The sequence below is a fragment of the Tauraco erythrolophus genome, chromosome 18, assembly GCF_009769465.1.
Source record: "Tauraco erythrolophus isolate bTauEry1 chromosome 18, bTauEry1.pri, whole genome shotgun sequence".
Lineage (NCBI taxonomy): Eukaryota > Metazoa > Chordata > Aves > Musophagiformes > Musophagidae > Tauraco > Tauraco erythrolophus.
The window spans coordinates 3451033-3468866 of record NC_141482.1 but is presented as its reverse complement, the minus strand read 5'-3'; the positions used below and the strand labels follow the sequence as shown (position 1 = coordinate 3468866).

Genomic DNA, 17834 nt, shown 5'->3' with positions numbered 1-17834 from the left:
CGTTGTATAATTTGTTATATAAAATATAGATTATATAGCATTCTAATATATTATATTTTTATATTAGATTATGAAAATTATTATATTATACATTATATAATGTTGTTATATTATTATTATACAGACCAGCGGTTGCCGTGTTACCCGGTGAGGTGTAGAAGGGCTGCCTGATTTGACAGAAATTAGAAAAATTTGAGCACTAGATTGGAGCAAACTCTACTAATTCACTAGGAAGGGTTTTTGTCCAACACAGACGCAGTGCTCACAGCCTGGTCCCAGCTCGTGCCACCCGGCAGGGCTGCAGCCCCCTCCTCTCCTTCCATGGGACCACCAGCTCTCCTGCTGGCAGACTGCTCCAGAGTAGGTGGATGGGTGCTCCCTGGGTGGCTGTCCTCTACTGGGGGAATTCCATTTGCATGATGAGCCTGGAAACTCTTCGGAGCATATAGAGAAGTCACCGGTGGGATTTGCTCTTCTCTTCCATGTTCTCTTATTCTCTCTCTGAGCGTCTTCCCGTTGCCCAGCGTATTTTGGGGGTAGAGGAGGCTGGTTTGGAGCCTGGCAATGATGGAGCACAGGGAACACTGCCAAGGTGGCAGTTGGAGATGTCTCTGGAACCTTCTTCTTTTCACTAGAAAATCCAGCAACAAATTCAAAGCATTGGGTTGGTGTTGCCCTAGACCCTGGCAACTCAGAGTAGAGGCATCAAGAAGTTTCTGAGCAACCTGTTGAGTGAACCTCAGACTCAACCAGGGCTTCCCATCCTGAGCGAGCAGAAACGAAGTTGGACAAAATTGACATTTCCAGTTGAGTTTATGAATCTGGGGACTCCCTGGGGACACAAAGGTACCAGAGATGAGTTCTTGCTCGCATAGCTCTGCTTTGCCAGGACCGGTTCAGTAATGACTGGTGACTCCATGGCCAAATGGATATGTGATTTTCCTATACAAACGCACAGCCTGGAGACTAACCCAGCGTTCACTCTCCAGGGATAAATTACCCAGCAGAAAAATTACTCGCTCAGCAGGATATAATAGATCACCCATCTAATCAGATCTACTCAGTGAACCTGATACATCACCTGGTGACAGGACACTGCGTGTATCTGCAGTGGGACAGAGGCATCTCGGGCCAGCTGTGAAGCTATATTATGGCAGAGCCATCACTGGGGAGAGATCCCATGGGAACTGCAGGTAGCAGGTGCTGCCTGGCAGCGTGGCCGTCAAACTGCCCAATTCCAGCGTCGTACAGAGCTGGTGGTGGTGGAGCCAACGCTGGTTGCAGTTTCCTGCTGCTGCCCCTGGCAGTGAGGGGCTGGAAGGGTCCAACCAGTTGCCCTGGCCTGGAAGGAGGTTTCTACATCTTCTGAGTGTCAAGGAAAGCCATGTACCAGAGAAGGATGAAAGCACCAGTCGCGAATAAAGTTTCAAGAGAGGTCTGATGGAGACGAGGATAATGATCAGGGACATATGAAGGGGCAGATCTACTGTTAAAAGCAGCTCCATGAGACTTCTCTTCTTGGAGAGCAAAATCAGAAGCGTGGAAGATGCATTTTGTGTGCTTTTCATCCTCCATGGAGGTTAGGGGTTGGATTTGTCACCCTCCTCCTCTACTTTGTTTTGGAATCTTCTGTGGATTGCCCTGGGAATATACATGTCCTCATGTGGAGCGATGAAGTCAGGGCAGAGGAAAGCAGGACTCTGTTTCAGGACACTTTAATCAATGGTAATTGGTACTTGATTATGGGTTTATCCATTCATTCTCCAAAGGACAGCTTCACAACACTGCATCTCCACCAGGATAAGGGAAATCAGAGCCTTCTCTTAGCCAATGCCTTCCATGTAGGTGTCCTCAGGGATATCAGATGCGCAGCAGCTTCCGTGCCATAGCTGAGAGCGCCTGGGAGAATTGGAGCACTGCTTAACCAGCAACCTCGTGATGGGCATCATTGACAGATGCCTCCCGTGTCCAAGCTTGTTGACCTCAGGACATAGCAATCCAGTCTATAGCCATTAGACTGAAGGAGGTGTGCTGAGATTTCCACAGTAAACGTAGCTTGGGTTAGTTGGTTTTAATGGTGGGAGGGACAGATTAAGCCTTCCTCAAGAAGGGAGCCGGAGGGATACAGAGGAGGGTGTGAGAAGGTGAGGAAGAGCTGGGAGGGAATAAGGATGGCGTGGCCGTGTTTGCTGCACGCGTTTCCGATGGCCGTGCGGAGGCCGTATGCCAAGAGAAGGGCGGTGTGGCAGCCGCTGCCGTGCAGGGAGGAGGTACTTTCAAGTCATCTTATGAATAAGCCATAAGTTATGATGATCCCAAGAGATATCTTGAAGGAAAGTGTATAATAGTTAACAAGAAAAACCCTCTGGATTTACAAGCACAATAAAATCCAAATCTATACATTTGGGGCGGGGGGGGAGAGAAACAGTCATGGAATCATAGAAAGGAGGGCAAGGAGACACTTAAGAGGTCAACCAGACCACACTGCTGCCTGGGGTCAGGATCATCTCTACTTAAGCCATTCTTGATGGATGTGTGCCTAATCTGTTCTTAAACCTTCGGTGGTGGAGATTACCCATCTCCCCAGGCAATCTCTTCCAGTGCTTAATTATCCTTACTGTTAGGAACGCTTTCCTCTCGCTTAGCCAACATTTCCCTCGTTACAGCCTAAGCCTGTTGCCTCTTTCCCTGTCTGCAGCAGATGCAGAGGATCGTTCATTGCCTCCTCCTTTGCAGTGTTGCATTGGGAGATGGTGGCTCCTCTTGGTCTTCTCTCCTGGCGAAATACACGGAGTCCTTCAGCCCTCCCCTCCTGGAGACCTTTGCTGAACTTCTCAGCTCTTCTCTCCTGATCTCTCTTTTGAAGCAAAACACCCCAAACTCCAGCTGGGATCGCAGCACAGACTTTTTCACTTGGGGTCAGCGGACACCTTGGTTTTTTGGGGAGAGTTTGGGTTCTTTTTGTCCTTTCCCAGGCTTGGGAAGCAGCGTTTCTGCTAAAGCAGGCAGGCTGGGATGCAAAGGTTACCAGTAACAGCTCTGGCTGTCATTCAGTGCCGGCGCGACACGGAGCCGATCGTGGGCGTCAGCAGGGTTTGGAATAATTGTCTTCTCTAATTAACTGGTTATCAAACAAGAACATTTCATTACGGTACAATTACTGGCTGCTTTGCTGAGACACAGAGGTGTCAGGATTACGATCCCAACATATGCTTCTTACAGCTCTGATTTTTTGTTTTCATAATCACTAAGCATTTTTGCTCCCCCTCCCCACCCACCCACTCGCTTAATGACTAATGAATCCTCCTGCTAATGAATCAAGAAAATAAATCAGCGGGCACGGCAGGTTAGAACGAAAAACATGCAAAATGTTTTGAGGATCCTTAAATCTGATAAATTACTTTTGAAATTAAAATCCCTGGGAGAAGATGGGATTTAATTAGAAAGCAACATGGTTTTGTCAATGTTTAAATTACAATTTTAAAGGTTATAAATACTGCACCGGAGCGGCCGTTACGCACACAATTCCTGAGAAGTTTGGTTCGGACCTGCTCTTCCCACCTCAGTGTGGTGGTTCCCCAGCACCAGCCTGGGGTTTGGCTGCTCAGCGTCCTCGGCCGAGCCCTGCGTGGGTGCAGAACCCTCCATGTGCAGGACAAGGCTGCAGAATTCCCAGCAGGAGCCCCTTAGGGATGTTTTTTTTTACCATGAGGGTGGTGAGGCACTGGACCAGGTTGCCCAGAGAAGTTGTGGCTGCCCCATCCCTGGAAGTGTTCAAGGCCAGGCTGGATGAGGCTTTGAGCAACCTGGTGTAGTGGAAGGTGTCCCTGCCCACGGCAGGGGGGTTGGAACTAGATGGTCTTTGAAGGTCCCTTCCAACCCAAACCATTCCATGATTCTATGATCACAAACCAGATAATCCACCAGGAACCTTCCAGAGCTGGAGAGAGCGTGAGGAAACACCTCCTGGGCTTGCCCTCCTACCCCTCTCAGTAGCCCGAGCAGCACAGAGGCTCCTCCTCGGAGCCATCTCCCTCTCCCTTCGGGAGGACGTGCTGCTCCACTGCCCCTTCCCAGCCTTGATGCATCAGACAGCACCTGGCAGCGCTTTCCAAATACAAGTGAGGCACCACACTGCCTGAAAAAGACAAAGAATGGGGGAAAAAAAAGCGTGTAGCAGAAAAAACAAGTGATGGAGATGAAGATAGGCACCTCATTTATCAGGTATTCATTTCTTTGCATTCAGGTTTAGGAAGTCTTGTTTACCTGCCCTCTCGCTGTCCATAAATTGCAGGTTTTTCTCCAGACAAGTCTTCTTAATAAATGAATTCATCTCCATGTAGCTGTGCACACCTGGATTTAAAAAAAAAAAAAAAAAAAAGATTTAAAAAAAAATTTTAAAAAGATTAAAAAAAAATCTTCAAAACCACTTTTTGCTGCTCCAGAGGCAAAATATAAATACATTTTCAATCCATCAGCACCCAGCTATGGGCACTGCTATGGGATGCAGGAATTCACATTTCATTTCTGTGCAGAATCCGGTACGCGGACACCCGTGTCTCTGCTTTGCCACGGCGGCAGCACCGGTGTCACGGTGATGGGCTACGGGCACAGGCGAGGCAAGGGTTGGAGGTAATAGCTTTTACTGGGGGAACTGGTACAGCTGGAAGGAATAGTTGCTTTTCACAGGCAAACTCTTCTTCGGGCTGACGTTTTTGAAAGGTAATTTTGTTCTGGATGGAGGAAATATAACCCTTCCTGAATCCCAGAAAGCCGAAGACAAACTTAGGAAAACGCTTCATTTCAGAAAATTGCCATCCGAGACCTCCAGTGTATCTAGTCAAAACGTTTTATTACGGGAATCGCTCTGATTTAGCAACGAAAATAAGGTTTTCAAACCATTTTTAACAGAATTTACCTGTACTGATTTTCAATTGAAGTTCAAATAGCTGGATAGTTTAACAGCTGGAAGGTTATTTTCCCTTCGGAGGTCAGCGTTAGTGCTGCCGTGGCCATGGAAATTTACAGGGAAAGGAGCTGAATATCCTCACGGGGCTTCGGTGTCCTGTTTTTAAAGCAGAATTAAATGTATGCAAATCTATTCTAATTGAAATCAACTTTCGGTGCACTGCTCGAGGAGGGCTTTGAGTTTCCAGCAGAGGATGGGACCAATAGGTATTTTTCGTGGGAGTTTCTGCCTTTTTGCTGAAATTTTTACTCCGTTTTAAAATATTCTTCCTCCTTGCTTAGTTTAATCCATTTTACCCCGCGAGGACTCGCGCCGCTTGAGACAGGCTGGATTCTGCTGGTGTTTTTACATACATGGAGGACCAAACTCTGGGCAGAAAAGGGACCAGCACTGTGAAATGGTCATGAAACATGTCCCATTACAGGGGCGAGGAGGATGAATAAACAATAATAATTTGCTCTGACAGAACTGTACTATTTTTTTTTTCTCGGGGAAAAAAAAAATTCCTGTTTCCCTGCAAGCTCCTGCTCCCCAAGTTGTAAGATTAGGCAAAAAATCTCGGCTTTTATATGATGAGAAAGCACTTCCCAGCTGTCAGGACTGCAGAGAAGAGCTGGAGTTTGGGGCTCTAAAGGCTAAATAACAGGAAAGCCAAGAAAATGAATGAGTGAGTTAGGATTTCTGAATGTCCCACCATTATTTAAGCTCATCCTGTCGTTTGGGGATTTTGGCTCTTGTCTTGCTCTTCCAAGAGCCTGGATCATGCTTTCCCCTGGTTCCTGTTGGGAAGCGATTTCGCTGGGTTCACCCTAGGAAATCAGGCTGTGCCTCTTACAGCAGACATGCATTAAGTATCTACCTGGGCACACAGACCCTTCCACCCAGTGACACCTCCAAAAATCCCAGCGTGGATCCAATCCAGGGGCTTTATTTGCTCGATTCGGGATAAATTCCTCTCCAGCAGGAATTGGTTTCCCCATGCACACGTTTTTGCAGGGTACAGCCATGCCCAGCAGCACCTTGTTCTATTTTATTCATAATTATCTATTCTTTGGTCCTTTCAGGCGTACAAGAGGAAAACAGAAGCGGCGAAGAAGGAGTACCTGAAAGCCCTGGCAGCGTACCGGGCCAGCCTCGTCTCCAAGGTACAGCCCGTGCTCACGCAGTGGCTGGGCACAGCGATGCTGAATTAGTTGCAACTCATGGGACCCTCTGGGGAGGAGCAAGTTTATAAGAAATAGGGTGTAATCGTGCTGTCAGAACTGGTACCGCTGTTAGCCACCTTCCCAGGGAGCTGAAAGAAACGTTCTTTGGCGCGATTAGGGCGGGCGCCAGGCTGCCGGCTGCCTTCAGCACCTCGAAAGGCCACCCTGCTGCTTTGGGTTGTCTTCATCAGGGGGTGTCACAGCGGGGCAGGAGGTTCCCTGCTTGGGGATGAAGGGGTCCCCACCGCTGGTGGCTGCTCCTTGCCTGGCTCTCGGGGTGCAAGTGCTGCAATCAAGGGAGCGCCGGCGAAGGCGGGAGAATGAGGCTCACCATGGGTGACACTGGGCATTGGGACACCCTCCACTACACCAGGTTGCTCAAAGCCTCAACCAACCTGGCCTTGAAGACTTCCAGGGATGGGGCAGCCACAACTTCTCTGGGCAACCTGTTCAAGTGCTTCACAACCCTCATTGTAAAAAATTTCTTCCTTAGATCTTAAGGAAGATATATCTTATATCTTCTAGATCTTAAGGAAGATATATCTTATATCTTCTATCTTCTTAGGGAAGATATAAGGATGTCTTAAGGACCTTATCCACCTATGTGGACCTAAGGAGCGAGCTGCGGGCGGTTTGCATCCGTGCCAGTTCATGGCACTCCGGCACTCCGGGCTCTGCCAAAGGCCCCGTGAAGTTACTGGACTTTAATTTCCCACATGTGGATGCTGCCAGCCTGTGGTCCCCTGCAAGCTGCTGCTGGCTCGGGGGAAAGGAGCAAGCTGCGGGAAGCCCACGTGGCTCGGTCAGATGGACGGATGATTGTCTCGGGACATGTAGTGATGTTTCCTCCCTTTCGTCCTCATCACCCTCCTTTCTCTTTCCCCACAGAGCTCTGCTGACCAGGGGGAGACGAAAAGCGCCCAGAGCAATCCACCTTCCAAAATGATCCCCCCCAAGCAGCCCATGTACCCGATGCCGCCGCAGGCTTCCTCGCCCTACCCCGGCCTGGGCTCCTTCCTGTCCCCATCGGACCTGCAGAACTACCGTGGCCACCCGCACCCTGGCCTCTCCCGGACCCTCACCTCCAAACCCATGCTGCCCAGCATCAGTGCCTCCCCGCCGCCCTCCTTCCAGATCAGCCCCCCCCTCCACCAGCAGCTCTCCTTGCACCACCCGCAGAGCTCCCTCCTCAGCCAGCCCCTCAGCATGCAGCAGGTCCCCCAGCAGCCCCTCCTGTCCCCCCCCATGGCACTACAGGTACAGCCCCCCATGAACGCCTCGCCTCCTGGGCAGCAGGTAGGTGCTTGGAGGGGGAGAGGGTTTGCAGCATGAACCGCTCCATTCGCCCTCTTCCCGTTGGGAGTCTTCTGTTGGGTTTTGGATGGTTGAGGGATGTTGGGTGTTTGCGTTGTCCCCAAGGGAGTCTTCTGTTGGGTATTGATGTTGTCCCCATGAGAGTCTTCTGTTGGGTGTTGATGTTGTCCCCAAGGGAGTCTGCTGTTGGGTGTTGATGTTGTCCCCAAGGGAGTTTTCTGTTGGGTGTTTATGTTGTTCCCAAGGCAGTCTTCTCCTGGCTCCATCCTTGCAGATCTTGTCATTTGAGGGTGACAGATTCAAAAGTGTTGAGCCGGGAGCACGAGCACCCCCACAAATGGGGCAAATTTGTGCGACTGGAGCAACGAAGGCTCTTTCAATGGGGAAAGCTGCAGGAATTGGGGGTGCCCCTGGTAAAAGCTCCTTGTGCACGTGGTCCCCCATCCTTGTCTGGGGAGGGTTTCACTGATGGTCATCTGAACCAATGGGTTGGATAGTCAGTGAGAAACGCCCCTCGTGATATTGCTGAGAGAAGGGAGACGACAGCAGGGATGCAGGGGGATTGCCAGGAGAAGGAGAAAAAGGATAGAGGGAATGTCATAAGCAAAATATAAAGCCAATATTTTTCCAAAAACTGCCTGGCAATAGGAGAAAACACTTTTGTGGCAGAGAGACGTGAGCATGCCATGTGTGCTTGGTGTGTGCTGGTAGTACCAGCACAGCAGCAAAGCAGATCCTACAGACCAGTGCTATGGATGTGTAATGTATCGGGAGGAAAAAATTGCTATAGCAAAAACCCATTTGCTACACCTTATAGAGAACTTGCCAGTAGAGGAAGGAGGAGATGGGTGGTTCCCAGAGTTTGTCCATCTGGAATATGAACTGGACGGACGATGCACAGTGGAGGACATGAGCCTCAATTCACAGCTGCCACCATTTACTTGATGGTACTTTTCACTGCAGTATTCACGCAGCTGCCTGGAAAACTCGTGTTTCACGTGTTCGCTAGCTATATGTCACACAATTCATACAGTACTTCAGCCATGAGCAAAGCTTTCTTTCCCATAGTGTGACCTATTTAGTTTGGGGCTAACTTTGAGAAAACAGAAGTTGTTAATTTAGGAACAGATCTGGCAGTGGAAAAAACCCGAAGGAGAGCAGGGATGTGGAAGCACAGTTATCGTAGAATCACAGAATGGTTTGGGTTGGAAGGGACCTCAAAGACCATCTAGTTCCAACCCCCCTGCCATGGGCAGGGACACCTTCCACTACACCAGGTTGCCCAAAGCCCCATCCAACCTGGCCTTGAACACTGCCAGGGATGGGGCAGCCACAACTTCTCTGGGCAACCTGTTCCAGTGCCTCACCACCCTCATTGTTATACCTGACCATAATAAAGAGACAGCACATGTGGGAAGGTCAGATCCTTAATCAGATTTTAATTTCCAACCAAGTAACTTCTCCAGTACGGCAACTGGGCTTTAGCTCTATATAGGCAAGAGTGGCTTCTGTACTTCAGCGAGAGCCTACATCCAGCAATGAGCATAAAAGGGGATCCCCATAATCACTTTAATTGGAGTAGTTTTTGTTGCTGACGGCAGCATTTTGTGAAGCTTCATTCTACATGAATTTATGACTAAAAAAATAAAAAGTAAAAAAAAAAAAAATACCCCACGCTGCCCTAATTTGGATATTTTGAAGAAAATCTTGTTCTTGCTCAGGTAACTACCATGACTCCTGTTAATATACATTGCCTGATGTCACCTAATTAAGCCAACCCCAAAAAATCGGGAAAGCTAATCAGCTTTCAGATAAAACAGTGCCGCTGACGGCAAGAGCCGATGGAGAGAGTTGCTTCTGTGGATGTTCCTTCTCTTATTTCTGTGCCTTACAATGGGGTAACGTGTTACTGCAACCCGAGTGGAAAAACACTTTTTGCATCCACAAACACTGCGGATGCAAAGGCTTCTGTGGCTGCATGTCCTCCACAGCCACGGAGGAGGGAGGTCCTGAAAAACAAGAGCGGGGAAGAGGGATGTAAATCAGATGTTGCTGCGTTGGCACCTGCTTGCAACAACTCATCCTCTTGCAAGGTCCCACCGCGGTGGTTTCGGGTCCTGGGCTTGGACCCGCTGCTGTCCCGGGGGCTGCCACGGTGCTGGGGTAACGCGTGTAAAGGTGTCGATGCAATATTATTAGATCTGCTGCTTCTCCTGCTGCCTATGCTCCTGTAACCCTCCCTTTCCTTTCCACCCCGCAGGACTTCTCACATATTTCGTCTGAGTTTCCAAACAGCGTTGGACCCCGTTCGCCTGGTGCATCAAACCCGCCGGGAAGCACCGAGTGGGACAACGACTACCCCAGCAGAGAGTGTGGGATCAACCACTGCAGGCCAGTAGACAAACCAGCACGTTGCTAATGCACTTTCTGTTATCTGAACTGTGGCAGGGTACAACAGCTGAAAATCTGCCCTAAAATGTACAGCAAGCTGATGGGCTCATTGCGGTCGATGGAGTTCAAGGTTTCCTCTTCTCTATAGGCTCCCTGAAGCGATGCTGTGGAAGCAGGTAGCTTAAAAATCACAGATGAATTCTTCATTGGGCAGGAAGAAGTTTCCTGGTTTTTGTGTTTCCCCATTAGCAACAGAGGAGTTGGATACATCTCCTTCTAGAGCTGGCCAGGGAAGCCCAGCCTCCCGAGCAGACTCCCTGGAGGTTTGAAGGTGGCCGTGTCCATAAGCAACGTCTTTCTGTTCCTGAAGTGATTGCTCTTATCACCAGGGTCCCATAGTTGCCTCTGGCAATGGGTCCCTGATTGGTCCTGGGGTTTTCCCACGATGCCGCACAAAGCCCCATCCTCCCAAGAGCCACACAATGCTCCAGACCCCACATCTTGCAGGAGAAGGCCACAGGCATCTGCACAGATCTTCCCCCTTATGCCCTACAAGCTCTGCCATGGACGTGCCAGCACGAAGGTCCCTTCTATGCTGCTCGAATTCCCCAATAAATAAAATCATCAGGATAATCTCAAAGCTGGGGAGGAGGGAGTACGTGAAAGCCATTTCCAACCTCTGCCTAAGCCACCGCTCTTGGCTCAGCAATAACAGTTTGGAGGTTGCTATTGTGCTCCGTAAAACACGTGGTTTGCTGGGGAGCAGGTAGGGAAGGAGGCTCGGGAGCTTCTGAGTATTGTTTGATTTGCTCAAAGTACTGGAACATGGAGCTCTCACGGGAGATAATAGCAAGCTCCCGGCCTTTCAGAGCACAGCTCCCGCCTGTGCCAGCGGTGCACTTAGGATCGCTGGGCTGGGCACAGACTGTACAGACATTTATTTCTTTCAGGGAGATAAATCACTCGCTGAGCCATTCGAATATCTCTGGCTGCCTGCCCGTGGGGGCTCAGCTCGGTGGGTTTTGCCGGGCTCTGCCAGCCACCTTTCGTGGTCCTTCCTGAAGTCCCTGCAGACAACCCGAAAGGAGGGACCTGTTTGAGACTGGGGGCTAAAAGTCCCTTTAGATGCTGTGGGTAAAATGCTAAGGATGCTCGGAGGCTTATGACACGTGGATCCCAAATCCCAGAGGTGCTGAGCAGAGGCAGCTCCCACAGAAATTAGCTCCCCTAGCAGTAAAAGTCATAGAATCATAGAATCACAGAATGGTTTGGGTTGGAAGAGACCTCAAAGATCATCTAGTTCCAACCCCCCTGCCATGGGCAGGGACACCTTCCACTACACCAGGTTGCCCAAAGCCCCATCCAACCTGGCCTTGAACACTTCCAGGTATGGGGCAGCCACAGCTTCTCTGGGCAACCTGTTCCAGTACCTCACCACCCTCAATGTAAAGAATTTCTTTCTTTACTTTAATGTCATTACTTAGGGGATCAGCTAGGAAAACACTGGATTCCCTCTGCAAATCCCACCACGAAGCCCCGTGCAGAATACTCAGGGCACTCTAGAAACGGGTGAAACGCTCCCGTAGTTGTCAGGATTGAGTTTTGTGTTGCTAAAACAAGCTCCGTGGCAGCTGGCTGGAGCTCTGCATTGTCAGCAGAGGGCCCGTGCAATTCATGATCAAAGCTCATGCATTTCATGCCTTTGTCACAGCAGAAATATCGAATTTCATGGGTTTATCGCAGCTTCCTGGAAAAAAAAAATCATCCTCCAACCAGACAGATTATGCAGAGACTTCCAGATAATTATGAGGGTAGATTATAGCGATGAATTAAGAGGGATATAGATCAGCACTGCAGAGCACACCGAAAAATGTCATAGTTGCTGTTAAGGAAGGAGCCCAGCACCCAGCGCTGGCTTGTTCTCCTGCCATGGCAACGCCCGGTGCATCGGCAGTGCCGTGCCCTCCTGCTCCTGCCAGCCCCGGCCGTTGCTGCCCAGCTCGTAGCATCCACACGCGTTGCAGGAGCTCAGCCCCGCTGTGGCTCAAGGTTTTCTCGTGTCGAGAAAAGAGATGATCTGGTTCTCATCATCCTCCTGTCCGTGCTGCTTTCTCCGATGTGCTTTGCACGGGTTTGCAAAGTTACCCCCGGGCTCCCGCGTGGCACCGTGCCACAAGCCGGGCGCGAACAAAGCGGTGGTAGAGGGAAGGCAGATCTTGTTGAGTTTGATTCATCGATGCGGTTTTAGGTATAATCGGGAAGTCTTTGGATCATGTAATTGCCCGTTTCAACCTCAAAACTGCATCCGGCTTCGTTGCAATTAAAGCAGCGCTCCGAGGAGCGAAATCAGCAACTGTCTGGAAAGAAGGAGGATCATTTTCTGCTGTGATGTGGCTCAGCTGTAGAGTCCCAGATTCCTGAAAGAGAGGGTTGTACCAGCCTCCCCAGCACGCAGGCAGGCCTGCCTTGCTCTGTGAGTTTTTATTTCATGTCTGACCTCGATATTTCTTTAGCTTCCAGCATGTGTTGGCACTGGGTTAGCTGGGCTAACGCCTCCCCATCCTACATTTCCTATCGTGTTTGTCATCCAGACAACTTCTGAAAAACTCACAAGGTTGTCTTTCTCTCTGTCCTTCTCCATCTAATAAGGGGTCTGCTGTAGGGTTTTTTTCCCCAGCCTATATCAGTGCCACTTAAAATGCCATTAAATGACACTTCTTCCCTTGTACCCCTCAAATTCTGGGATCCTGTGAACAGACACTCCTCAGTTCATAAATCAGCCATGTCAGAGAGAGAGTTTTGAATGTTTCTTGGCCCATCCTCTCCTCGTTCTTCAGGTGTTGGTGCTTCCTGACTTCCATCCAATTTCCCTAGCTCTTTCTGGGCTTAAGCCCAAGGTGCCCTCAACTGCTGGCAGAGACACAGGGAGCATTTCTCCATCCCTGCATAGAATACGACTATCACGTCCCACAAGCGACCACCACGTACCACTTTATTGCTTTTTTGCCATCATATCACAAACTACTTCCATAGTCCCCTGTCTCCCTCACCTGACAGCCTTATTCTCGCACTTTTTCCTCCGGAATATCTGTGGTTTGCAGTGACTTTCTCCAAGGGAACTAGCTGCCTGTATCAACGGTACAGCTTGGTTTACAATCACTTGCAAATCTTTCTTAACTCCTCGAGGCACCTCACTTGTGGTTTTTTTTTTTTGCCCTGCCTTCTGATGACAGCTCTTTCCACCAAAGCTCTCTTTGGGGTTTCATTTACATTTGTCTCCTGGCATTTAGGTATTTCCGTGATGACACTGAGCTGGATTCATCTTTCTACGTCCTTTTGCTCATTTGCAAGGCACGGATTAGGTTCTTTTTTGGGTACCATCATTCAGTAACTTTTCTCCCCTCTTCCCAACTCTCCTTTGGGCTAAAAGACAGGACGCTCTGTTATGCCTTATCCAGATGCATGAAACCATTTACGGCCCCTTCATCCAGACACTTCCATCCTCTCTAATTCCTGCTAACAATGAAGTGATCCTCTCCAAATGGGAGAATTTTCCAAATCAGAAACTAAATGAGCAAACAGTGCAAAAAAAGGCAAGGATAAACCATCACAAACGCACTTCGTTTGGATTCAATTATTTATGGTAATACTTCGTAACAAACTGGGAAATGTTCTGTGGCGTGTTTTGTAAAATTAATGTAGTACTGGAATACCTCGCTGCTGCTCAGTGGCGTTAAATCTTTGCTGAGTGCAGTAGGGAAGACTCTGCATTTTAAATGTGGATTATAAAATGTGGAGATTAACAAAGAGCGGACTCTTCTGCGCTCTATCAGAAGACAGCTCTATCAACAACAGCATTACCGTGCTGTCTGCTATTTCCCTCTTCTTCCACTCACAAGAACACCCACACCAGAATCTCCCAAAGCTTTGTAATAGAATCATAGAATCATGGAGTGGTTTGGGTTGGAAGGGACCTTCAAGATCACCCAGCTCCAACCCCCCTGCCGTGGGCAGGGACACCTTCCACTACACCAAGTGGCTCAAAGCCCCATCCAACCTGGCCTTGAACCCTTCCAAGGATGGGGCAGCCACAATTTCTCTGGGCAACCTGTGCCAGTGCCTCACCACCCTCAGTGTAAAAAATGTTCTTCATCACCTTTTAAGGCCAAGATGTCTTTATGGAGCCAACAATGTTTCTATCAGGTCTGTGCAGATGATAAAACCCGTTAAAATGCCTGGATTTCAGAGCAAAACCCACATGGGATGTCAGCCAGGAAAGAGGGACTTCAGCCATTCCTTTCCCTATTGTGTCCTGAAAAACCAGTGTCCGGGCTGCCTCGCAGGACACTGCTGCTGGCAGTTGAAAGCAGGAGCCTGTCCGTAGGGAGGGCGGAAGCCCCGGGTGCTGCAGGCAGGGAAGGGAGTAGTGGTGCTGATCTGCACAGCTCGCTGTAGAGCCGTTGGCACGCGGGGTGTCTCAGTGGTGTAAGCCGACTTCCCTCTCCAGGACACACCTGGAGCTCTTGAAATCTAAGTCTTTGCTTCAATAATGTGATCAATTCAAGATCTGGTGGGCCAGGGATGTGCAGAGCACACAGCCTGGCTGCTGTCCCACCAGTCCTCTTCCATAAGGGTCTTCCTAGGGTTCCTTCTACCTCCTGCTGTCTTCACCAGAGCCACAGGAAAGCAACTAATCCTGCTGTCTCAAAGATTTTTTTTTCCCCTCACTTTCTGATTTTGAACTTTTCTAGTTGTACTTATTTTGCGAGAGGAGGCGAGAGGCATCGAGCAGATGGTGTCTCCTGCTTCCATGCTCTTTAGCCATGAAACTTACCTAAATCCTCCTGGACACCCGCAAACATCTTCAGGCATAAGCCCCTCAATCACATTTTTGAGATCCCCCCATTCTTTGTGCAGTGTCAGAATGACACATTTTATCCAAAAGCACGTGTATGTTTCCTAAATCCCCGTGGCTTAGCCTAAGCACAGTGTGTGACGAAGAAGAGGGCCGGTGGCCGAGGGGCTGAGCCCAGGCACAGAGCTCCAGAGCACAATGGTGGAGCTGGTTCCACCATCACGCTGACGTGCTCTGCAGGGAAATCCAGAGTTCAACCCCTGCTGCAGCCCCCGCAAGAGCACAAATTAAGCCACAAGAAAGAATTTATATCTTAGTCTTCATTGGTGCAATTCAGGAAGAACCAAAATGGCACCAGGCTCTTACCCTTAAGCACCTTCTGCTTGGTTCACCTCTGCACGCCCGTCCCTGGGAGCAGACTGCTTTGTGTCTGGCACTACGGAGTGCCGTAAAAACCTGTCTATGAAGGATATGTTCACCTCTCCTATGGAGGCAGGCTGAGAGAGTTGGGGCTGTCCAGCCTGGAGAAGAGAAAGCTCCAGGGTGATCTTATAGCAGCCTTCCAGTGCCTGAAGAGGCTACAGGAAAGCTGGAGAGGGGCTTTTTACAAGGTATATGTTGATAAGACAAGGGGGCAATGGCTTTAAACTGAAAGACGGCAGATTTAGATTAGATGTAAGGAAGAAATTTTTTACGCTGAGGGTGCTGAGGCACTGGCACAGGTTGCCCAGAGAAGTTGTGGCTGCCCCATCCCTGGCAGTGTTCAAGGCCAGGTTGGATGAGGCTTTGGGCAACCTGGTGTAGTGGAGGGTGTCCCTGCCCATGGCAGGAGGGTTGGAACTAGATGGTCTTTAAGGTCCCTTCCAACCCAAACCATTCTATGGCTCTAAAAACCACAGCACAGCTGAAAACAGGTGTGCAACCACGCGTGCGAGGGCTAATTCCAGTAGGTGACTTCTCAGCTGCGTCCCTGCCCGTCTCACCTGGTGCCTCTCGCTTCCCTTACAGCATGCTGCCAAGGGACAAGGCACTCTACCTCACCTAAAACCCTGCATCCCTTTCCGAGGAGGCTCAGACGAAGGACACTTGAGAGGGTCTGTCTTACAGACTACGCGGAGAGGCACCCAGCAAGTCGTACGGACGGGAGAGCTGCCACCGCGCCTCGTCGCTGGCTTCGTTTCCAGGCTCTAAGAGCAGTTTTCTTTTCTTATTTTGGAACTCTAAAAGTCTACTTTTCTGTGGAAGCCCGAAAACCTCATTAAATGGTGAAGAACAGGTAAAAATAATAATAAAAAAAATAATAAATAAACACAAAACCAACAAAAAAAAAAAATAAAATAAACTAAAAGGACACCGTTTTTCTGCTTGCCATCAGCTTAGCTACAGACTATTTTCCTAGTGAACTGCTTTTAGACGCAGCGTAGGGCCAGGTCTGGTGTCCTGCAGCATTAGGCCAGCTCAGTAGGAGGATGCACTCTTTTGACTTGCTAACAGCACTAAACTTTGTGCAAGAAAATGTGAAGTTTGTGTGAATATTGTACATGCAAAGGCCTTGGATGTCTGGCGAAAAAAAAAAAATCACAAAAAAATAAATAAAAACTATTACTCGGTAGGTGGGGGGAGAGAGAGAGAGCAGAAGGCAAAATACGAGAGGAGAAATGTGAAAAAGATGATGAAATTATAATTTGTTGGATAGTTGTAAGTAGCTTACTAAGTGTTTTAGAGCTGTGCTAAAGACATCTTTAAGATTTTTTTGTGAAAAGAATTAGTAGTTTACTTTATAGTAAAAGCATTTTATATTAATTGTAGCACATTTTTTAGTTATACATAGAAGGGAGACGTGTATAAAAAAAATGACAAAAAAAGCCTGCCAAACTTGTTTCTATTATTTGTACAGCAAGAAATGGACAATTTATATCCATGTTGTATGGCATTATTATATTTTTTCTGCCATATGTCCATCTATTTAAAAATTGCTGACAATGATTTTTGTCTATTTATGAAAAATTAGAGAGCATAATTACAGTTTCTCATAAGGTGCATTTCTGGGGTTTTGTTGGTTTGTTGTTTTTTTTTCATTTTTTATTTTTTATTTTGTTTGAGGGTGCTGCTTCCACAGCGCCTGGCACATTCGGTTCACAATGCTTATCTTACCTTTCTTTATAATAAAATATGCAAAAAGTAGAACTGATCGGTCTCTCCTTACTCTGAGGGCACACCCTGGAAGTGTCCCAGCCAGCGAGGTCCCTGCCTTGTCCTTGTCCTCCTCAGCTTTCCCATCCCTCTGTCCTCCCCCATCACATTCTCACTTGCTTTCTCCTTCTCCACCTTTGCTCTTGGCCCATACTACTTCATTAAATATATCTGCGACCACCTCCAGCAGTGGAAGCTGTCACTGAGCAGTGGCAGACAGACGAGCATTTTTCTTTCATTCCCTTGGAAATTGCCAACTTTCCCCTCAGCAGAGGGTATTTTCCTTTCTCAAGGAATAACTTGTTGCCCCAGGCGTTTTCTTACAAAGCTATTCCATACCCCAGTGCTATGGACCCTCCTCCCCTCTGCCAACCCTTGAGCAGACAGAAAACGTCCCCGGTGGATGCCCACGAGAGCCCCATTTCCAACTTCTCCTAAGAAGCACAGATGAGAAGGACACGAGAAGGATGAAAAATTCAAACGGCGTAAGGATGGAATTGGCATTTCCATCCTTCCGTAGCAAGGACGGAAAATCCAAATGGCATAAAAAATAACGCCACGTGCAATGTCACACCCTGGGCCACCTGCCTGGAGGAAGCCTGTTAATTCATGTACCGTTTTAAGCCCATTTGTAGATGCAGCTTGGCCAGAGGAGTCTCACCACGTGGTGGCCCAATTTCTTCCAGCGTGCACTTGAACGGAGCCACGTGAAGCTGGGCCACGGCTGTGTTTCTCCTGCAATTGGGGCACCCAGTCTCGTTCAGGTCCACATGCCACAGCTACAATTTTTCCCCACTGCTGCCCACCTATGATGAAAGCAGCTTTAATATTTATGTTCTCCAATGACTTGAAAGAACTTTTTTAAGCTTTCAGACCATTTTGATAAACCAGGGAAGAGCTCACCCTC

At 48.7% G+C, this 17834-nt stretch overlaps 1 protein-coding gene across 1 annotated transcript in view; it reads left to right on the top strand.

Annotated features, from left to right (window-relative positions):
* The window catches only part of TOX2 (TOX high mobility group box family member 2), a 152340-nt gene extending 136561 nt beyond the window's left edge, over nucleotides 1-15779 (top strand). Inside the window, exons 6-9 of the mRNA XM_086622990.1 lie at nucleotides 6034-6114; nucleotides 7063-7470; nucleotides 9749-9879; nucleotides 15743-15779. Of these exons, the coding sequence (XP_086479116.1) occupies nucleotides 6034-6114; nucleotides 7063-7470; nucleotides 9749-9879; nucleotides 15743-15779 (657 nt within the window). The remainder of the gene's footprint in view (nucleotides 1-6033; nucleotides 6115-7062; nucleotides 7471-9748; nucleotides 9880-15742) is intronic.
* Nucleotides 15780-17834: the final 2055 nt, after the last annotated feature.